This window comes from Bidens hawaiensis, unplaced genomic scaffold, assembly GCF_021521415.1.
Source record: "Bidens hawaiensis isolate Kalapana, Puna unplaced genomic scaffold, B.hawaiensis_p1.1 tig00050482_1, whole genome shotgun sequence".
Lineage (NCBI taxonomy): Eukaryota > Viridiplantae > Streptophyta > Magnoliopsida > Asterales > Asteraceae > Bidens > Bidens hawaiensis.
The window spans coordinates 30711-54779 of NW_027499029.1; the positions used below are offsets into that span (position 1 = coordinate 30711).

The 24069-nt window shown below is 33.2% G+C and overlaps 2 protein-coding genes, 1 long non-coding RNA gene and 1 pseudogene across 4 annotated transcripts; all 4 read right to left on the reverse strand.

The window, feature by feature from the left end:
- Positions 1 to 977: 977 nt before the first annotated feature.
- Positions 978 to 5274, reverse strand: LOC143598525 (uncharacterized). Its single transcript, XM_077076725.1, has 7 exons — positions 5065 to 5274; positions 3648 to 3694; positions 3040 to 3181; positions 2754 to 2958; positions 2490 to 2619; positions 1293 to 1460; positions 978 to 1189 (listed from the first exon to the last, which is right to left on the reverse strand). The coding sequence occupies exons 1-7, from the start codon at positions 5240 to 5242 to the stop codon at positions 1040 to 1042; spliced, it is 1020 nt and encodes a 339-aa protein (XP_076932840.1). The 5' UTR covers positions 5243 to 5274; the 3' UTR covers positions 978 to 1039.
- A 5520-nt stretch (positions 5275 to 10794) lies between these two features.
- On the reverse strand, positions 10795 to 13754 carry LOC143598533 (plant UBX domain-containing protein 7-like; annotated as a pseudogene).
- Positions 13755 to 18986: 5232 nt separating this feature from the next.
- LOC143598526 (uncharacterized) lies at positions 18987 to 19670 on the reverse strand. 2 transcript variants are annotated; one of them, XR_013147123.1, is made up of 3 exons: positions 19380 to 19665; positions 19249 to 19285; positions 18987 to 19164 (listed from the first exon to the last, which is right to left on the reverse strand). It is a non-coding gene; the product is annotated as an uncharacterized LOC143598526 (long non-coding RNA). The 2 variants fall into 2 exon arrangements; XR_013147124.1 differs by lacking the exon at positions 18987 to 19164 and having other exon boundaries at positions 19253 to 19285; positions 19380 to 19670.
- Positions 19671 to 22164: 2494 nt separating this feature from the next.
- On the reverse strand, positions 22165 to 22786 carry LOC143598528 (protein DMP3-like). Its single transcript, XM_077076726.1, has one exon. It carries the CDS (start codon positions 22784 to 22786, stop codon positions 22172 to 22174), a length of 615 nt encoding a protein of 204 aa, XP_076932841.1. The 3' UTR covers positions 22165 to 22171.
- Positions 22787 to 24069: the final 1283 nt, after the last annotated feature.

A 24069-nucleotide genomic window follows, 5' to 3' on the forward strand; every position in this document is an offset into this window, starting at 1 on the left:
GCATTTAAAAGTTTTGATCAATTTTTTTATGAAATATATACAAATTATTTAGTATAAATCATTCTCTTTTATTTTATGATTAGAACTTGCGTGATTTAGATATTTGAAAAATAATATTAAAGGGAACGTTGTGTTTAGTAGGTGGTCAGCAGTAACTCCGTCCATGCTAAAGGGAACGTTGTGTTTAGTAAGGTAGGGTTTGCTATTCAAAAAGGGGTAGCGGTGCAGCTTGTTGCCCGTCTATCTTCCGTTAGTCTGTAATTGTCCCGGTGTAAATTTTAATTAATTTATGTATTTTGTTAAAGCATGTTTCCTAAGTTTTAAGGAAAAAAAATATATTAATATTAAAGTACATAGCGATAGTGCGGTACCAATATGTTGGATATGGTTCTTTTTTCTTAACTTTGAGTATTCAAGTCTCTAGATGTAAAAAAAAGTGATTTATATATAGCTAAGAGTGTGTAAGTTGTCATTCTAAAAAAATGAATGGTAAATGTCATAAATATGTAATGATTTCTTTTATGTGATACTCCGTATTATTGAAGATATGAAGTGAAATACGTAAAATGTTAAAATCAGATTTATACACTCTTCAACATATTTATAATGATACGTAAGTAGATACTAATTATTTTGTTAGATACTTCATTTTTATAGAGGTAGAGACTTTAATAGATTCTAGCATTAACATGTTTTAAGGCCTAAAATGACATTCATGAAAGCATCCCAACTCACAAAGCATCCTAACGCAGGTGTGCATCTGCGATTGTCTCATTCGAAGTCAGAGACTGATATGGCGGAGTCAACACGCCCACCACCACACCATAACACATAAACTAAGAATGTCTTTAAGAGGGAAGTAATGTTTTTTAGAATAGATGAATTGCCAATGTGACGGCCGACTACATTCATATTCGAAAGATAATATATTTTTTACCAGACGAGACATTTCCTTGTAAATAATTTCAATTTTTAAAAACGTAAAACAAGTCAAAACTCAAAGCTATAAAACTACAAAATCGATCATCATTTTAGACTTTCATTTCTTTGACTTCACATCAGGAACCAAAGCTTTGATGCAAAGGCGAGGCTTTGTCATAATGAGCTTTTGGGGAAGAACTGAAACCGCAACTATAGGAGACCCGTTGGGTATCCCAGAAACGGGTAGCACCTCAATAAGAACGGTAAGCTGGAATATCAGATACTTTTGTCAGCAAATATCCTAAAACAACAGGGACCTGCAATTTTCTCAACAAGAATACAAAAAAAACAGAGATGAGTGAAACTTGTACCTCGGGACATTTCAGATCAACAACCGAATCAGAGACGATGCTTTTAACAGCAGCGGCAACAACCTCAAAACATTTGTTACGGTCTAGCAGTGCCACTGGATTTGAATTACTATTTGTACCTTTTAATTCGGTTTCCTCGATTCCTCTTCTGTTGTATCCTACTGCAAACTATGAAAACTTATTTTGTGGGTCAAACGGGTTAAACAGGTTAAAGTTGGCAAAGATACGATTTAATGCGTATAGTCCCAGAACTGAACGACATACTAAATCGTTTATTTTTCAGATTTTAAGATTATTTTATGAACCAAAGACTTCTCAATGAACCTCATAAGTACATAAAAGCAAAAACAAAGAGAACAACTTATAATCGAAGTAAATGAAGCAACTGAGAAATTAATGGTTTTGTTATGAATTATGATTTCTTTTATAAGTGATAGTTATGGTTATTTACTAATATCTGTAATTCTGTAAATATAACTTAACTACCGGAACCGAACTTGCCTAAATATTTTTATCTTTTGCAGACATTATGTTCTATGTCGGAGAAGTTTTGTAACAAACTTTTTTACAACAAACATATTAGTTGCACTAGTCTTCTTTCCAAACTAGAAGGATTGCTAATAATTTATTTCACTCAACCTACAATTGGATTTATTAATTAAAATTAGCTTGAATACAGTTACATACAGATTTATGGAACAGTTTATAACTGAAAATGATTGCTTAGGAAACTCTAAAAACTAAAACATCAATTATAGGCAGACTTTTAGCCAATAACCCTACCGAATCATGGTCACCCCAACCAAAAGTCAAAGTTTGCGAGAGCGAACTAGTATTGTCAATATTGACATATTGTTGGCCCGGATCGATAAACAAACACAGCCTAATTGGATCTTATGAAAAAGAAAAAAAACATATTTTGAAGTCAACAGACTACAGACTCTTTTAAATTAATAAACTTGCAACAAAACTTGACTCAATACAAAAAATAAACATCCCCAAACCTATATTATTATATAGACCATCATGAAGCAAGTTATCTAGTTAATTTAGCCATGACTTGCACTGTCTACAGTTAGTTTGCACATTACTGCAATGCATCATATCAACTACCGACAAAAACAAAAAAAAAAGATTGCAGCAAAATATAATGCCATTGGCTCAAGATGCAAATAGTTGCAATCTTCAAAGTCGTACCTTTATAGGTCGAGCAAGTTCCTTTCCTTGATTATTCATGAACTCAGCAACAAGTTTGGATACCAGAGTTCCGATCTCTTTCTCGTGCAAAATACAAGTTGTTTGGATAGGTAGTATCCTGTGGCACCAACTGCGCAAAAACAAAATATATTCTTTATATTTTAAACGTTCAAATTACTAAACTTAACAATATCATTAAGCAGAATAAAAACAAGCAACAATAACTTATGCTATAAGAAAATGAATTTATACTTAATTACTTACAGTGGTGCTTTTAAACTTCCCGAATCCAAAGATTGCATGATGTTTGACACTATATCCACAGCATCAGGACAACGGTCATTAGAAAATGTAAATAAGAGCAAACCACTCCTGGTTAGCTTAACAAGAGAAAGTGGATTAGATGTTTCTGTATTTGTATCTGAGCTTGGAGTCGATAAACAAGAACCTTCTGGAACCTCTCTAGCACCTGCAACCACAAAGCATGTTATATGGTTACAATAGCTTCGATTAATAATTATTTAACATTATATGACACAAGATAAATTACCGTTGTTTTCATTCAGGGTTTTGTTTTCTGTATCATTGATGCACTCCTCTGTTTCGGTTGTAACTACTTTTCTTCTCTTGGGAATAATATTTTGAGGGTGTTCCTCAGCTACAGAATCGCAAGTGTTTATAGCCCTGAGATACTGCACAGTATAGATAGTGACCACCTTTAGTGCATATAAGTGATGAAAATCAAAAGCTTCGACTACTAGAGATGCTAACATCGGGGGCGTACAAACCCCGTTAAAACATAAAACCACCTGAACCGTCCAAACCCGGCTAAACTGTTTGGTAGGACCCTACATGTAAGACAACAATTCTATCCTATTGTCAATGAATCAGAGTCCGGTGTCAGCATTAGCTCCCTTATAAACTGGCAAGTGTTCGTTAAAGCTCATAACAGTCTGCTAGGTTTGACCCATTGACCATTTCTTGATATATCTCAAATATATATCAGTCTTATTCTAAAATTCACAATAAGATCAATTCAAGAAACATAGTGTCTAATGAACAACTATTTAGTTTTGAGTTTCCTGCTTATGCTAGAATCACGTCTGATGCTTACTCATACACTAAATATCAGTCTAGAGTATATATATAGACGTAAACCTTGTCAAGGATAGATATCGCTTCTTTTGTTGCACTTTTCTCCCTCTCTGAAAACACAGCATCACATTTCAGCGTACGTCAGTAACTTACAACAAAAGATTAAGAGAGAATTAGTAAAATCCGTTTATAATAATGATTGTGGTGAATGCAAAATAATATTTAGGCTGCAATAATGTCCACATTCACTTAAAATTAACCAAAATCATACATAGAAGAAGCATGGATGAACCTAAATCTCAGTGTCATAAAAAACGCGATTAGTCACCGATTAATCGCTAATTGGTATGCTACCGATTCGATTTCCCCCAACCAGACCAACAAATCGGCAGTAGGTCAAAATCAGTCAGAGCCAGCCCAAATAATTCAATATCGGTCAAATTTCAGTCAAAAGTGGTCAAAATATTTGAAGTATTAAAAAAACTATACTTACTAAGGGGCTGTTTGTTTACATCTGAATGGAACCATTCAGATGTAAACATCTGATTCATTCAGACTTCAAACTGTTTGGTTCCAAACCGAAAACATCTGAATGGTTAAAATTAGGTCTGAATCATTCAGACATATTGTTGTTGCTGAATGGGACAGATGCTCATTCAGATCTGACTCATTCAGATCTGAATGAACCAAACAGCCCCTAAGTTCCTAATCTAATACAATTAATAAGTACGAATAATAAAATTTTGAAAAAAAATGTGTGTAAATATGAGTGTATATAACTGGACCGTTAACCGAAAACCAAATTAACCGTAAAGCAATTATTGTTTTTTTTGTACCCTCGGTTAACTAAAATTAACCGAACTAAACCAAACCATTAATATTTTCAAATATTTCTACCATAGCTTTGCTATTGGTGGGATATACTGAGTACGATGATGATGATGATGATTCTACCTTTTATACTTCCATGATCCATCTCATGATGTGGTCGATCCTAATAACCAAACCATGCCCGCCCCTACTAGGCAGGTCCCCACCTCCTAACAGTTTTACAACACTGCAATATCTAGAGGTGGGCAACTAAACCGGTTAACCGAACCGAACCAACCCGAAAATCAAATCGAAACCAAACCTGGTTTGAAACCGACTGAAACCGTAGGTTCAGAGCCAGTTTGTAATTTTCTCCATCAAAACCGCTTCCAAACTGGTTAACCGAACCGAAACCGGTTTTGACTTTTGTTGACCAAACCGAACCGCTTTCAACTCAAACCAGTTTTGAGTTTCAAACCGGTTCGTGCACCTCAAGCTACATCTAATAACTTTGTTCATGAGATTTGACTTAACTGTTTCAATAATTTAACAAATTTCATAAATAAATTTCCAATTTTTAACACAAACAACAACTACATAACAACAACAACAACAACAACAATAATAATAATAACATAATATAGAGAGAGATAAGGCACAAGGTGCATACTGATGGGGCAAGTAACAAGAAACCCGGAAAACGAGTGATGAAGCAATGAATTAGGGGCCTTGTAATCGTATCTGGGGATGCTAATCACAGCTGAATGTTGCTCCCAGGGCTTCATTTCATTATCTTTTTGTGTGTTTTGGTTAGTCTTCGGTGGTTCTGATGGTTCCAATTCGGCCATGGCTGATTGGTACTCGTTTACTCTGCTCTGTAAACAAGATATGTGTACGGATGACTTTGGCTAATTGGAAGAAGAACAAGGGTTAAATCAGTTTACTACGGTCACATAAGCCCCAGATTACCCGATTAACCTAACCTGACTCGAACCCGAATAAACTAATTAGGGTTGGGTTTCAGGTTAGTTTTTGGGAAAAATTTGGTTTTCGGGTTAGCCGGAATAACCCGATTAGTGGTGAAGATATATATTAGTTTTTTAGATAATGTTACTTATATATATTTAGTTTAATTAAAAATATAACATGGCCAAGTAATTAAATCAGATTGAATGGTTGAAAAGTAACAAATTGACTACATATTAGTTTGTTAATATCAGCTTAATTACAAATAAATACAGCAATGATTTTCCCAAACGAAGCATGACCGTAAGTCGTTAAAAGTCACGGTCTTTGTTCTTTCTCCTATTATTGTTCCAAAACGTGTTGTTCCGGACACGCAAACCGGCCCACGCCAGACCGTCCCAGCCCATCACGTGAGAGGTATATCAGCCTCACTCAGCGGCAATGCCACGTAAGGTACTATGCCACAAACACATAATTTTATTTACTTTTTTACACTTTTGCATTATGTGGCTAGTATGCTACTATATCACATGTTGGTAAACCTAACAATATTTAATTAACATATTTCAATATCATGACACCCGCTTATGCTTATACTTTTAATTACGTTAAAGAAAAGTAACTCTTAGGACAAACAATGGTTCTTTAGATCATTTATTATTGGTTATACAACTTATACCTCTCTTTGCAACCCACCATTTACTAACACAATAACTAGCTTAAAAAATATAGAGTAACCCGATTAACCCGACTAACTCGAACACCGATTAACCCGAACCCGACAAACCCGAAACTTAATAGGGTCGGGTTGTGGGTCATATATTTTTTTTGAAAAACCTGACTAACCCGACCCAAAACTCGATCGGGTTGACCCGATTAACACCTCTACCCCAGATTGGAACGAACTCAATTTGGTCAAGAATCAAGATCTCGAGCTCGACTTGTTTTAACTTATGAGGGCGTGAGTTTTTGTTTGTGTTTGAGCTCAGCTTGTTTTGAGCTTTTGTTATCTAAAGTTCAAGATCGGCTTGTCGGTTGTTTTTACAAGGTTGGTTTCGGCTTGTTTATTACTTATTTATTATTGTTTTTTACAACAAATTTCTTTTAACTCTTGTTGTTTGTGCGACTTGAACACAATACGTACCACTCCCAAACCCAAGTGTTTAAAGTCTTTGATTTTGCCAAGGGACCACCACTCAGTTGGTCTTGTTTATTATTTCTTAATTACTTTGTGTACGTTTTTTATTATTTTTATGTATTTTGAAAAGAAGTTTAAACGAGCCTAAGCTTAGCTTAAGCTCAACTGAGCATCATAAAACTAATACATAGAAGTTTAAAAACGGTAAAAACACACGCGCGCACATACAAGGCTCGATCTTGGACACGATAACTAAGTGAGTTTTATGTGAGGCTCGGGCTCGAATCAAGTTCGTAAAAGCTCGAGTTGTTTCGAGCATTTTATCAATCTGGGCTTGAGTAGCTCTCGTAACAAGAGGCTCGTTTGCACTGCTACTCATTTAGAATTGGGTTAAGAATATTGAATTAAAAATACTCTCATTTCCTCTATATTAAAAACTTTTAAAAACACATGATTTTCATTCTTTACATTTTTTTTAAGTTAGTTGCATAGATGTTGATGTGGTTTTATCATATTGGTTTTGAGAATGAAAATTTGCAAAACTTAGTCCAAACAAAACAACTGCGAGCTGGTTGCACATGTAGTCCCTAGCATTAACTATGGTCAACTCGTCATCAGTGTTTGGGGTTAAATAGTCATTTAAATTTCCACTTAAAGTTATTTGCACAAATGCACATTAGATTATATTGCATCTTTGGTATTTGGAAATGAAAAAACTGCAAACTTAGTTCAAACATCTGTGCGAGTATTATTTCTCCTATATTGGTCTACCGCCATTATATCACTAACCGTGTGTAATGATCTACCGTCATTACATCACAAAACAGTATGCATTTTATTTCTTAAACAAATTGAGCTGTTGTAGACGAGCAAAGAATACAACATTGCGTATGACATCTCAGTTGATAACTCGAAACATACCATACTCAAAATATACCCACTTTTAACCCAACGCGAATGGAAGTGGGGGGCGTCACCCCGATAGATCTACCCATATTTCTGTGCCCTTACTAATTCGGTTAACAGTTATTTAGCCAACTAGACTCATCCCGCATTATACACCAATTTGTAAAATAAAATGCCTTTTAAAGAAAACATCAATGAAAATAATATGAAATGAAGAATATGCTTTCCCCCAAAACACAATCAAATATCGTTTTAAAAACATTTCCAGTTAAAAATCGAGGGGGGGTTCGATAGAGAAACTCACTGTCTTGTAGCTTTTCGTTCCAGATTTTGCGTGTCCTATATTAGTACACGTTTTGTTAATAAAAATTTGATTTTAGTTTTTATATAAAACTCCTTTTTATTTTATAAGTCTTATTCTAGTATTCACATAAACACATAAGCGAGTACACATATTTCGGTTTTCCGTTAGCTATTAATTAATTAAATTAATTAATAAACAAATAAAATAACTTAAGATTCAGTTGCTGGAATTTTTCAAGAAAATATTAATCTTTTATTTTTCACAAAACTTGACGGTTTCGTTGGTTTTGTTGCTTTTGTCGGTTTTATGCTTGAAATGCGTTAATTCGGTTTTTCGTTTAAAATATAACTTATAACTTATGAAAAATATTTGTTACATAAAATATTAATCAAGTTTTATAAGTTTACTTGTGAAAATATATTATTTTCATTTTGTTAATATTTTATTAAAATAGCAACTTTTTAACGTTTTCGTGTCGGCTTTCGCGACACGAACCGTTTAGGACTAAGTCTTATCATCTTGTTCTTTTCTCATGTATTAACTTATGTTATACATGAGTGTTTTAACACTTTAGTGGTTGTTCTAAAACAGTCCCTAATAGTTGTGTCGGTTTTGTTCGAAAAGTCGATTTTTCGACCGTTTAAGTTACCGACATGTTAAATAAATTACACAAGTCTATACTAATCATCCTATGAACTAAACACACATATAATAACATATAATTTTTCATAAATAGCAGTTTTGACTATATATGTTCCTAAGATACTTTAATCGAGTTTTTCAATTCCTAGTTCGTATTTTAGATTACCTTAACAACGTTACTAGTTAAGCTTGTTATTTTTATATGAACAAATATCATATTAATACCTAAATTTCCAGGTTTAACTCATCATATCATATATGTATAAGTTCAAGTAGTTAATTAATCAATCAAATTATGAATTTCCTAAGTATTTAACTAATAAAGTTTCTTTTATAGTAACTTTTAATTTTTGATAATTCTATCTAATTCAATCTTCCTACTTTGATTAAGTACAATTCTAAGTTTAATTCATTCAACTTGTTTGATAGGGTTTCATGCATCCTAAGTGTCCTATCCAATTTTGTTCTTTCAATTTATCATCCAACAAAGTTTTCTTATTTAGTAAGTTGTTGTCCATTTTAGCCAAGGTGTTAACTAATCAATGCTTCTAATCATGCACCCTATCTTAGTTCAAAGTTGTTATTAATCACATATTGATCACATGCATCACAAGTATTCACATCAAAATCCAAATTTCAACTTTTCTTAAATTAAAGTTTCCTTAATTAGTAACTTTTACCAATCTTTGTTAATCTTCAAGTTCCAACTATTAATTCTAGCATATAACATATCTTACTTTCAATTAAGTTATCCCATGTCAATAATTCATCCAAAACCTTTTTATTAATCCAAAACCAAAAATCCCCAATTTACCATTATGAACATATCCTTGTTTTATTCATTTCTAACAACAATATTCAACAATCTAAACCCATATTAACAAGTTTGTAAACAATAATTACTCCAAACTTAACTCTAACAACAAACCTTAGAATCAAACTCTTTCAAATTCACCAAAAGTTTCAAGAGTTTATTAACACTTAACATCAATTCCATTAATCAATATAGAGTCTTTAGGATGTATGTATGTATGTATTATTGAGTTTTGATCCTCTCATACATATATACATACACTCACGGCACACATACATATACATATACCACACAAATTAACAATCTTTCAAATCAAACTCAAGAACAATAATCCTTGTATATCCATAATCAATCCATAATATAATACTTACTTGATTTCTTGAGATTGTTAAAAGATGAAAATGGTGAGTGATAGTAGTGTGTGTGTCTCTTAGATTTAATCCTCTCTAATGACTCCTTAATGTCTTAATCCTTCCTATTGATCTTCTAAACCTCCATTGAACTTGATCTTGGTTATGATGTGTCTGTTTAATTTGAATTTGAGTGTGTGTGAATGTGGGTGTGTGTGCCATGTATATATAGAGAAAAAGAATGAGATTTTGTGGTGAGGTGTTGGACAAGTGGGTGATGATGATTGATCCAACACATGAGTGTAATGATTAGGGTAATCATTATGGGGTTTTGTTGTTGGATGTTGATTGGATGAGAAGGGAGGTGAGGGTGTGAGGTGTTAGGGTGAGGTGTCATGGGGTGGGGTGGTTTTGAGAAAACAAGGGGTGGGATGGTTTTGGGTTGGGTTGGGTTGGTTAATGGGTATTTAAACAATAATCTTAAGTTTCCATTTTAACGTCTAACGAATTTTAGCTAATCAAACGAATCTCGTTTCTAATAATTTTTGTCAGACCTTGAACGAAATTGGATTCCTGATAATACGAGTCTAAGAAACTAATTTTGGAAATAGTTGACGTTGGGTCCTTACCGGGTCGTCCACCGACACTAGGGTAACTTATTTTGCATTTTTTGTGATTCGAGCCTTCTAAAATTAAGTTTATACATTGTCTCGACTACTTTAATATGTATTTTAATTTTTCGAGATCATTTAGCCCCTTTAAGGATTTATTTACTTTTTGACTCGTTACCCGAGGTTAATCCACGCCAAGCTCGTTACGTGGCGATTTTTGCACTTTTTGTTGACTTTGAAACGTCTAGATTACTAATAAAGAAGATTTTTCTCATAATGACGAAATTTTATTGCTAATCAAGATTACATTAGTCGCGGTTTAGGCTAATTTTTAGCCGAGTGTCACAACTTTAACCTTGATTTAATTTTCACAATTTAGTATGTTTTTTTGTCTAAGTTGGGCCTTATCCAAGTGGAGGTCTAAAGTCCTAGCCGTGCCTATATTGGTCACGTTTGGAGTTAAAGGAGTTGACATATCACAAACTATCAAACTAGGTCATAGAAGAGCTCTAAAATATAGCTCATCACTTGGAACATATTCATCTTCAGGTCATAACAAATAGCAACTTTATATATACAAACACTAGAAAAGTTTATTACATCCATAATCAGAAAGAAACAATTTGCATATATACCAAAATACAGTTTCTAGCAGCCGTCAAACCACCCTTAAACTTCACACCCAAGTAACCGAATCATGGAATTCGCAACACCGGATTCATCAAGCGTTAACATCTTCTCATAATCCATGTCTTTCACTGCCCCGGGTATCGCTTGAGTCAATCGGAATCCCCTTTCGTCCCCACACTTAGCAGCACAAAATGACCATAACAACTGAAAAGGATAAACAATCAAATCAAGACTTTAGTTAGAATACAAACATGTCAAAAGTCACCCAAAGTGTATTTTCAATACACACAACCTACTAAATCACTTTATTAAATGATTACCTGTATCGGATCAGACCGTAAGAAATTCCTTTGAATCACTGATCCATCCGGAAGGCCCAACCCCACCCTACAAAGCAAGCTCTTATCTCCTTTCGGCTCTTTTGGCAACGGTGGATAATTATATTTTGCTTTAACGTCACACTCGTTCGATAACCATTCATTATTTTCCTTCTTCGTTTCCACTGATAATTCTAGAGCCGCCTTCATTTCGTCATCATCATATATTTCATCTGCACTCACAAGATCTCACATGTCAATGTAACAAAAAGAAACTAAAACTATTAAATTTTAAAAATAAATAAAAAAAAAATTGTTGAACCTTGGATTTTAGGAGGCATAGCACGTTTGTGAGTCAAGCTATATAGATGATCCTTCGGGCTTCGGTCAGTAAACTGTAACACGTCCTATAAAGAATATTGCACATAGAACTTTAGTTCTCTATAACTTATTTAACATAAATTATCAATTAGAAGATTTTATAGCATATGTAAATAGTGTACCTCTAAAAAACTTTCTGGTTCGATCACTCCACACCATTGCTTCATTTTTTGACCGGTGATGGGATCAATTACAAAAGTTACCGGAAGCGATTCCAACTTGTAGTATGTAGCAATCTTGCAGCCCTCTTCAGTGTCATCATATATCTATTCGCAAACACAAATAAAAATTAGCGAAAATGTTATATTTCGCATTAGCTAATGTATTTGACATGTTAACACTTATTTAAAAAACGTACCTGCCAGAAGATAAAATTGCCGGTGATTGTTTGAGCCACAGTTTCGTTGCCCCATGTGTCGCGGTTGAGCTACATAAAAATTAAAAACAAGTGATGAGTTTTAATAATGTAACATGTTGTAAATGTTGAGGGTAAGTAACAATAACATACCATGTGTGAGCTGAATTCCTTAGTGGATTGAACATTCACTAGAAGCCATCTGTCTTGGTGTTTAGCAGCATCTTTCGCCTGAAAATGTAGCAAATAAAATACGATTATTTCATTGACAAGTAATTTATCGGCCAATACGAATTCGCTTAAAGACCTTAATCATAAATTACCATCTCAAAGGTCCCATGGTTACATTAGTGCAAAGGGAGGACGGTACAATGAAGCAAGATTTTCTTTTGAAGCTTCTGCGGTTGACGTGGAACCTTGGTCTCCTTCCCAGACTTCAGGATGTCGTAACTCCACATGTGGCCTAAATATGTAACAATCAACAAGGAAAAATATAATAATAAGCTTTGGGTGTTACATATGAATATAACATAATAAAGTAACTCTAGAAAATGAGAAGAGTAGAACACCTGTAATGTGTGCCATAAAGGGTCTCTCTTCTAACCGGTAATGGTGCACGAACATCACTTCCATCATCTTCTATGTTATTTTCATATTCATCATCTTCTATAACATCTTCATCATCTTCTATAACATTTTCAAACGCCATATGATTTTCCGCAACCCTGAAATAAGAATATGTCACATAAATAATGTACCCAACTTGAATGATAATATTATTCAAGAATTTCATATAAGTTACCTTGAACTTTGGCTGTCCTGCTTGAGCGCCTCATTTCCGGTATAAAAAAGTTCAAGAGCTTCGTCAAGCTTCCATTCAGTTGCCTGAATATAAGAATCGCCATCATATCGTTAGCCCCATGTAACATCAAGATTCAACAATTTAGAACAGAACTAATAAATAGGGAGTATCTTATAATATATATTACTTTAAAGGCATGTCTAGAAATTTTGACGTTTGAAGTCAAAACTCAAACAAGACAATGGTACAAATTTACACCACGAGACTCATGATTTCAATACTTTTAGGGCATTTGTGTTTGTAGTGGAGTCACTCAAAATGGAACATGCTCATTAATTTAAATATTTTGTGTTACAATAGAAATACTAATTATTTTAAGTAATAAAAAAAGATTTAAAGTAATACAAAAAGAACCTATAATTAAATTAAAACTTACTACAATTAAATATAAAAAAATCAAGATACTAATGAACTATTCATCTAAAAAAACAAATTGGAGAGTTTATTAGTTTTCTGTAATGAGAATGAGAGTTATTTGTGTTTCGCTTATAATATATAACCTTAAAACATTGCTATATTTTATTTGATACTGAGCCTAATACCACTACCAATAACGCCTCGACAACACACAGCCGTTACCGCATGCTAGGCGTTTTAGGTTAACGTGGATGAGGGCGTTAGCCCACTACATATGACAAAAGCGTGCTAGGCGTTTTAGGCTAATGTGGACAAGGGTATTAGCCCAATACATATGACAAGTGTTATGACCCCAATTGAGCGGCAATTTCCACTTATTAAAATAAAGAAAAATAAAAAAAAGTTCCAATATTCAATACTCGGCATATAATTTATTTACTTAAACCAACAATGGCATACCGCTTAAACCCTACATTGATCAAAGAATTAAAACAACTAATTAAACAAAAGCAAAGAAATCATAACCTGCAAGAACCGCCTAGCGGTAACAGCCGTCTGGTCGAGTGCGATTTCAAGAAACGAATCGATCGTTGCTTGCTGATCAGTACTCAATGAAAGCCCATCACTCTCCATCTTATATTATTGTTATTGGTCGTTCAAGAATCAATGAACGATCGTGGAAATTAAACTAAAAGGTTAATTTGGAAGATAATAAGTTTTTTGGTATAAGTTTTGGTGATTTATAAGAATGTAAAACCCTGCTGCATTGCCGTTGCTTTTATGGTGTTGCAAAACCGTTATTTTCGGCGTTAAAATATGATATTTCGGCGTTTGAACTTATCATCGAATTTTGATATTATTATTTGAAGATCTTTTTTAAACTAGATGAAGATTCTAAGTATAAATATATGTCAAAAGTATATTTAAAATATTACATTTTTACCCTTTTAATGATTTTTGAACTCATGACTATTTAACCCTTTTTGATATATATATTTTAAACATTTTTTTTTCAATATACACGGTGTTTTTATTATGTTCATGTAAATTGGTTTATGTTTCAAATTTCAATCCAAGTTAATAGTTATTGATTTTGCTTTGGTATAGTTATTTTGATGGTAGTTGGTTATCTTCTATGGAGGTTTCCACCCATATTGTAGGTCCAATAGTTTTTAACGATGCTTAAAAGAAGAACAATAGATATCCTGACTGACTCTCTGAGTGTATATGGACTCAGTGAATTGTAGACGACAAAGAGACTAGCTACTTGCTCTACATCTTCTATCTTTTGTCGAATCTTGTACTTCCGGTGTCTAGCTACTTGCTAGTTTTGCTTAATAAAAACTAGTTTATGTCTTTCAAAAAGAAAAATAATAAATAAATATTTTTAGAAAATTAACAGGGAGAGTTTTATATAACTCGTTCATTTTATCTAATCTGAATTAAAAAAAATATTAATTGATTTAGGTTATTTATGTTTTTTAATCCTTCACACAAATGTGTAACTGAACTATTGCGTGTACTTCGAATATCTCTATTAATTGTGACTAGTAAAAGTGTCCGCGCGTTGCGGCGGGTCTTTGCATGATTTCGGTTGTTGGCGTGTGGTCCGGTTTGTTATGGCACCATTGTTTCCTATAGCAAATTGTCTATTTGGTATAGTTTACGATACGAAAAAAAAACCCACATATATTTAACAATATTCGTGGAGAAGATAATTTAACGGGCACATAGAATTAGCTTGATGTCAATTAAGACAAAACTAAAGTATAATCAAAGTATCTTATCTATGTGACCTGCACCTTTAAATTTGGCCCTCCAAATTTTGTAGCAATGTTGACTAAGTTGTTTATTTTAACACGTCTTATGGAAAACCTTTATTGTAACTAAACAATAAACATTGTGCATCACATAACGAATTCGATTTATACATGTTACAACTTGTCATCAACTACGATCTTAAGGGCATTTTGGAATAAGGAGTTACGGGTATAAGCAATTTGGTGTATAAAGAGCATGTGATTGTCAATGTTGAGACTGATTTCGTGTTAAGAATAGTGCTATTGCAAATGTTTGTAATAGCAATGTTACACTACTGAGCAAGAAACAATTTGATTTAAGTTACATACGGTTTGTAAAGTTGCCATTTTAATGCATACTTTAACATTATTCTATTAACAAAAATATGCACTAAAACAAAAACAATTAATAAAAAACAAACAAACAACCACCTTTGTTTGGGTTACAGTCCCATTTCCACTTGTTTGGGTTACAATCTCATTCTCCCTCAACCATCTTTAAAAAGAGAAATCTTTATTTTTTAGAAGATCATAAGATGAAAAACTTAGTTATCAATCTTTAAAAAACGAATCTAAAGTATTTAACAAGGGTTGTTATCGTAACTATTTAACCCGCATCCCTGCCTTCGTAATAAAACCGGAATCTAAAGTATTTAACAAGGGTTGTTATCGTAACTGTTTAACCCGCATCCCTGCCTTCGTAACAAAACCGGAATCGTCAACCAAACTTGTACATATCCAAATAACACTATTTTCCTTTTCTTCAAAAACTCCAATGAGTTTTGTAAACACGGAGGCGCTGGTATGCCCTTCAAAATAACTGGCTCCATCCCGTGTAACAATTACCAAAAAAAAAACAGTTACTTTATCTCAAGTCATGCTCGAGAACTGACGGGTCAAACCTAAAGATGGCGTGCGTATTCAAGGATTGACATGAACTCGACTGAGAGTGTGTAGAGAAATCGGGAAACCTGATAAAGCAGAACGTATCTGTAATTGGGGAAAACAAACTGAACTGGCAAACTGTAAGTTTGGTATTTGACTCGGTTATCGGTTCTACAAATCAGTTTCCGGTTCTATTCTCATTTTAATTAGAAACCCCAACCGTTTAACCCAAAAAATATTATAAAAAAACTCATTCTTTCGCCTACAAACATTAAAATCCTAGTTACATATTGTTTGTTAGTTTATAAAAAATTGTAAGTATGCCAATTTTTTTTAACCCGAATAGTTTAAGTAATTGCAAAAAACACAGTTATTAAAGCATATGGGTTGATCGGGTCAACCTATGAACCACCAAGTTGACACAAACAAAACCCGTTTAGTTTAAACTTTAAACCCATCCAAACGGTGGAGTCCATGTTTGGTTTGTGCCATGTAAAACAATCACTTAAAACAGTTTTCAGAAATTAGCCTGAGTGTTTGGATTTCTTCTCTAGACTTTTTGTCATTGTTTTCTTCCTCATAGTGTGAATTGAAAATTTTCCTACAGCAAAAAAAAAGTATAGTTAATTAGTTAGTTATAATTGAATAAAGAAACATGCAAAAGTTGAAAAATTGAATACTTCTAATTAGCTGCAAGCAATTTGACAATGTCATCTGAAAGTATTCCTTATTTTTACAGTGTTTCACCTTCGTTAAGTCGTCCACTTATTTATTTATATTTTGGACCGTTTATCTTACATCCTCGTCTGCTTGCATTATCTTCTCGACCCATAGCTGCAAATAATTAGTTTATAAGTTTAAAAAGAGGGATCGTAATTCATAAATTAGATCATTCTTAAGCTATACCCAAACTGCAACTCAACCTGGATTTCCAAAAATACCTAAACGACTATGAAAACGTCTTGTTCATGCATTATGTTCGGGGACGTTAACGTTCGTTCGTTCATTTAGAGACATTCGTTTACCTTCGTTAATTTACGCTTCGCGCCGGGAATGTGTTTTTAAACTAATTTACAAATAAACTAATGTGCCAACTCACAATAACAACTTGCAATGATAATTAACTATGTTTTTGAAATTAATGAGTAAATTTGAACATACGTAACACGCCGGCTTAGAAGAAAAACTAAATGAAACATTCGGACATAGTAAACTTGAGACCCAATCATATAAAACTTACCAATCGAACAAAAAAAAATTCAAAACCATAACATGATAACAAACCATAATTCTATAAGAAACTTCAATTAACGAAGTAACAAATCGAAGAAGTCAGTAATCGAAGAAGCCATAGCCCAGAAATGATATCAGAAAACCGGAACTCAGTTTAAAACTCTAATTCAACCATAGTAGAGTATGGTTAATCCAACCAGAGTATGATTAGTAAATCAACGTGAACACAATCTAAAATCAGATAGAAACCAAGATATAGAGCATGAGAAATCAGAATGGCAAATCGAAAACTAATTACGAAGACTACGAGGGCCGCTGAATTTGAGGTAGGGTTTGGTTTGGTTTGGGGTCCTCAAAATACCACAGTTTTAAGGTCATGAAGAGCCACTAGAGGGGTTTAGCATTCAATTTAAGGTCATTCAATGGTCGCTAGAAGAGATGAAGTAATCCGTAACATATGTTGCATTCAATTTAACCGGGGACTTGAACGAAGTGAAGTGAAGACATGGCCGGAAACTTAGAGTGCATTTAATATACATGCGTCTCACCGGAAGTTTAATAGGATAGCTTAAAAAGAGTACATCAACTTACTGCATCAAAATAATCTAAACTTGTAAAACAAAGAACATTGCAAACAAACATTAAAAAAAATCCCAATTGAATCAAGACCCACTTGTTCACACATCTCTGAATTTCCATCACAATGATGGTGGTTCAAATGTCATCAAAATCTTTTTACTTTAACTTAGGATAACTTAACACCAGTTTGATATTATAATATATATGGATACAAGTTAGGATAACATTTGTTCTAAGATTATTGTAAATTCGAAACCAGTGAACTAGGGGTTCAAGGGGGTTGCCACCTTCTCGTGGTTCGGGGACAACACCCTATAGGAGGCTCCAATAAAAATTTGTTGTTAATTTGTGTTATTGATGAAAAGTTGCATGAAAACTAACTGTAACTTGTTTGTTAGATCATGTGTAGTAACAAAGCCTCACTACCAGGCAATATGCATCACATGACGTTCAGTCAGAGTTATAGTCTTTACAAAAACATGGTGTAGTCCCTTTTCAGTGGTAGGAGGCCCCAATAGAAATTATATTATTATATTATACTAGTCTATATACTCGTGTAATACACGAGTTGCAAAATTATTAATAAAACGTTAATAAATATAATTCATGTAATACACACAGGGCGATGGTTTGGTATATTTAATCAACAAATAGTTTCTAGCAGCATAATAACATTCGCAAATCTTGCTATATCTTAATTCTAGTTCAAATATATATAGCCAAGTCTATATCACCTAAGAACACATACAAAACGTTGTGGCATAGTACTCTTTCCAAACTAAAGAACTTTCAAGGTGGCATAACATTAGTGATCAAAAAAACTTCAATATCGTGCATTAACCTTCCAAACTGTTAGGAAAAAAGCTTTAAACTTTCCAAACTAATTGTTGAAACCTACAATTATGTTCGTCCTAAGATCCATGATAAAAAAAAATTGACCATCATGCACACTCTCCAAACGATTAGCAAAACGCTTTAAACTTCCCACACTGCTTACATACATAAAAGTGGAACATATATGATTTCACCAAATTGACAATTCAACAATAAAGTTAAAGGTACACACTATATAATTTAAAATCATTTGGAAGCTTCGATTAACCAGAACAGATGAGCACACACTTAAAATACGTTGATCCGAATAATTTATCAACACAATAAAAAACGATTCAGACAAAAAAGTTTGATAACATCCAAATGGAGATGCACAAAACCGGAATTTGGCCCGAACCAGATTGATTTGAAAATCGGTTCTCGCTCGACTCAAAACAAAGTAAATATCGGTCCGCCCAAAGCGGATTAGTCTAGAAACCAACTTTATAAGTGGAAAATCTAGATCCGTTTGCTTCTAACAGGTTCGAGCATGTGTACTCTCAAAGTAGTTTCAAATTACGGATCAAATCGAAACCAGTTTTACCCAAACCAGTTTCAAAGTCAATTTTGGACCAGATCAAATAAAATATGATTATACAAACTTATTATGATCAATAATTCCTAAATAATCAACACATGCATGATTATTGACTTGTTAAAAGTGAAATTAATGTATACATGTCAACCAAACAAAAGCAACACAACCAACTTTCCATCTGAAATAGCTTTCAATCTCATTTGCACCATTTTTCTCTATTTTCAAGTTTTCTGTTTCTACAATGGAAACAAAGGATTATTAATATCATCACAACACACACACAAACTATACCAAACTGAAACATAAGACGAAACTAACCTCATAATTGATTAAAATAACTTTCACTGTCACCTATATCTGAGTCAAAGTCCAGTAATGATTTATTAAATATTGGTCAAAATTGACCCTATGAAAGCTAAAAAAAAGTTGACTTATAGAAGCTTACATGTAGCTGCAGTGAGATCTAGCAGTGTTGGTATAACTACTTTCACAAATCAATGAAGATGAAGTGAATCCAAGTTTAGTGAAATCAAAATTCTCTTTTCCACCAACCATCAAATCAATCCGTCTATCTGTTCCGATTAATACACGTTAAACTACAAATTGACTTAAAATCAAGTTCAATAACCTTCCACAATGGAAATTTTAGCCTAAATAAAAACATGTAACTAAGTCAATAATCAACTATAAAAGCGGTGAAATAAATAACTTAAAAACAATATATTAGCCTAGATTTAAATCTCAAGTTGCATCAGCCACGGCCATTCAAATGCGAATTCATTCACACATTATATTATCATAGCTTTAGAAATATTAACCTAGACTAAGAATCTAAATCTCATATTGCATCAAGTGACTTTGATATTCTCCTAAATTAAAATAATTTACAATCCTAAATCAAAAACCTTGAATAGAACTACAAAATAACAATTTTTTACATAATCTAAAACCTCAAAATCATAATATGCTATGTTGAGTTAGATTTTTAACCAATTTAAAAGACCCATTGCGTACTAAACTCTTTATGTTTATTTTGATAAGAAAATTTCAATATTTTTAAGCGTATGCTATGTCACCAAAAATATAACAATAATGATAAGAGAATACATGTTCAACTTCATGATGTTTCATAAAAATTGACGAAATTAAATGAAAGAGGTAGTTAATTACCTCAACAAATTTATGGAGAGCAAAATCTATACCCCACTTGTGAACCAAATCATTCTACATTTATAATTGAAAGGATTAGACATAACCACTAAAATAAAGATACGCATTTTAACCATTTTATCATCTCTAAACATACGTAATACATAACAAAAGGAATAACTCGTGGACGGACTTATGAACTTCAGGTCTCCACGTCTCCTAGTGATTTTCCATGTTAAGCCTAGTCTGATAGGATCCAAACCGCGGAGAGATATTTCTAATTCATGCTTCCTCACAAGTTTTAACATATCTAAAAAGTTAGAAAAAAAATTATTAAAAATCTCTATAGTAAAATTATACAGACTTTATAGACCCCAAGAGAGAAAATTATATCTTACTGTATATTATAGCTTTAATTACTAACAAAAGAGTGACTGAAGTTTAACCCAATGTAATATGAACGATAACCACTACTTTTGGCTTATGAGGTTCTACAAAAGATGTTTCCTTCACCAACTATAGCTACCTAAAATTATATAACTTATATTACAAAAAAATAGTATATATTATTATTCAATATCATATAAACAGTTTAAAATCACGCATCTAAGCACCTCTTAAATTATATATAAAAAAGGTACCTCAATGCTAAGGCGAGTGTCATCATCAACTTCTCTTGCAATAGATATCATAACCTATTAATCAGAGGTAGCATCATATATTCATATGCTAATATTTATTAAAATATAGATATATTATAAATAAAAACGAAATCTAGTTTAAGTTTCCTTTGGGTGTTTGCTCACCATCACCCGCAAGTGCTTCACCGCTTACTTTAAGGAGCACCCTTTGCCATGTAACCAGAGCTCTAGATGTACTGTTTTCATTCAAACTAACATAAAAGACCATCCAAATAGCCAATTTCATGGTGATTAATCAAGAAACACGTATTAAGTAATTCTCCTAAAGGTGGGATGGTATAGAACTAATTAAATTCATACAAACTTGATAACATGAAATATTAAGAAAAAGATTATAAAATTAAAATGTGCATCAATTATTATCCATATAATTCGCTGATCTATATATTATATGGACATTATCAAACTTAAACTCTGTTAACAAAAAAAGATTAGATAATAATACTAACTAATTCTTTTCTTTGCCTTCTCTGAGTGACACGTACACCTTGACTTTACACGTCCCTTTTCTCTGCCTAATGTCTTATTTATGAGTAACTTTCTCTCTATCAAAATATCTCATAAAATATGTTGCTTTGATGGTACTAAAAAGGAAAGTCTAACATGTGTTTCACGTTTTCTTTGCTTCCAAGCATTGGTTTCTTCTAGCTTTCAATATATCTATTTTATCTTCACGTTTAATCATTTTTACCCGACTTGACTACTGTATAAAGCAAATAAAAATTGAATATTAACAGAAATAATTAAAAGCAAACTAAAAGTTTTTAATTTACTTAATTAATTATTCCTTTAATTTTTAACCATTTCGTGACCAAGTCTAAGTAATTGCAAATTTTGCTATCGAGTTTAACTGGTCGCATTTTTTGACATATTGTGACCAACTCCGCGTTGTCACAGAAGCCACAAATCGATAGCTAACTTTGTGAAACTCCTTTTTTCTTCTTTTGTTTTTCTTGCGCAATATTGAAAACAAATTATAGCGATCTCCAAAATTATCATATTCTCATACATGCATTTTTATTTCAACTAAGACTATTGGATGTGATATGATAAAGTGATTAAGGTATAGAATAAAATATTAATATTAATATTAATGGTTTAATCTATGTACTCCTTCCGTCCTATTTTAAATGTCATGGAACCTAAAACACACAAATTAAGAAATGTTTGATCATTTTATTTTATGAGTTGTAAAATGATAATAATGTCCTTTAATTTATTATGGCTAAAAACCATAATAACATCTAGTATATTTAATAGTAAGGGCATAATTGGAAATTGAATTTATATGTATAGAAATGACATTCAAATTGAGACAATCAAAAATAAAAAAATAGACATTTAAAATAGGACGGAGAGAGTAACATTTAGTCATTTAAACAAAACATCATGAACCGTTAGTATCATCAGTAACAGGATAACCAATCCCATGCCGTCTAGTCGGAAAAGCGACAAACAACGCACTCGAAATGATACCTACACCGATCGGTACAATATCCAGAACCTCCTGAGTCTCATGCCCGGGGCTCGGGTAAAAGCAACTCACCACATTCCGATCCCTCAACGCGACCGCACTAAAAACCATAACCGAAAGCACCCCATGCACCAAATCAATGAACCTCAACCGATACTTTCTCAAATCAGGCACGGTTTTAGGATCGGTGTAGTCAATGAGCCACATGCCTTGAAAAGTCGCGAGCCCGTAGTAAATTTGCCCGTCGTTTGATGTAAAACTGTCGGTAAAGCAAGCGAGGAAGCATGAGACGGCTAAGAGGACGAGTAGGACCGCGGTTAGTGACCGAGTGGTGGGGTCGCATGAGCCGTTGTTGGTGAATATTGGTGTGAGGACTTGGAAGACCAATAGGGTGCCGGTTGGGAGGAGTTTGGCTAGGTTGCCTGTGGTTGTTAGCGTTTGGGAGAGTGGTGATGGTAGTCGTGGATGCGACGGTGTGGGGCCATCCGCGGCCGCATTGGTGGCGGGTGGTCTAGCTCGCAAAGACATTTTTTTTAAGGTAAACAAAAATTATAAGTTGGTTGTTAAAGTGATTGTGTGATGTATATATTGGCGTGTGGGACTTGTATGTACCAAAATTGATAAGTTACATACTTTATGTCGGAAATAATATACAATAAATAAATGTGCTTGGAAACGTAACATTGCTATGAATGTTTCTTGTACGGTTTAAATTTGTTGGTTGGGGTTACGTTACGCTTTGGTGGTGTTTCAGTTCTTGATGTTCAAGTTGTTTGTAATCCATTTTCCTTAACTTTCCCTCGTACTTTACATGTAAGTTCAACTTCATATTATATATTTAGTTTAATGGTTTGGTTGAAGTTGGTACATCATGAAACTGTACAACCAATCTTTGAAGCCTTAAAGAAAAATAACTAAATTTATAAAGTGGTTATTCATTTAGCAATATGTGAAATCTATATCAATTGATTATAGAATTTGGCTCATGCAATGGTATATAGGTCAGCAGGCCCGGCTCCGAGAAAGCAAAAAAAATTTTGAGTCGAAGACGAAATTTTTTTGGGGCCTTAATTAAAAAAGAGTATTTTGTTGGTTTAAACAAATTTTTATATAGGTTTACTTGGTTATAATTTGGGTGGTGTAAAATTTTTTATATAAAAATAGAATTAAACATGTCTCAAATGAGACTTGAACTCATAACCTTTTGGTTTTAACACTAGACCAAGCTAGTGGTTATATAATTAAGTTTAAACATTAAATATATATAATGTTTTTAATAAAAATAAATATAATTTAAAAAAAAGCAAAATTTCGGGCCTAACGGGGTGTTGGGCCTGTGGCCGTCGACCACCCCGCCACCCCTATGGGCAGGCTCTGTAGGTCAGTTGATTGGTATCTCACTTTTTGTTGTTAACAGGTTTTGGTGGGACTGATTCCGAATGGTGGTGTTTAATTACGGGTTGAATGATGAGATTATTCTTATTATAGTGGTGATTTTGAATGTTAATGGCTTGAATGGTGTATTGTTTTTTGGGCTTTGTAATTTTAACACAATTTGTGTTTGTATATGGAACCGATGTAAACAGCTTTACATTTTAATCATGTAGCCTGACATTTCATTCATTGGCACGTAAACTAGAGCCTTATGATGCTAGAAGTATGGTATAGGGTTTTTTGTTTGCAAAGCTTAGACCATTTTGGAGTTTGTTTACAAGTTTTAGGCGAGACAACTATTACTAGCCTTTCTAAAGTATCGTTAGGAAATATAAATACACACCAGGCATTTTAAATAGAGCTACAAGTTTTTGAAG

Bases quoted from the DNA above. Each gene is read 5' to 3' on its own strand.
- LOC143598525 (XM_077076725.1), bottom strand. From the start codon at position 5,242: ATGGCCGAATTGGAACCATCAGAACCACCGAAGACTAACCAAAACACA. The intron at 3,695-5,064 runs GTATGCACCTTG...CTGTGTTTTCAG, and splicing joins TCTTGTTACTTGCCCCATCA to AGAGGGAGAAAAGTGCAACA. The intron at 3,182-3,647 runs GTTTACGTCTAT...TATACTGTGCAG, and splicing joins CGATATCTATCCTTGACAAG to TATCTCAGGGCTATAAACAC.
- LOC143598528 (XM_077076726.1), bottom strand. From the start codon at position 22,786: ATGTCTTTGCGAGCTAGACCACCCGCCACCAATGCGGCCGCGGATGGC.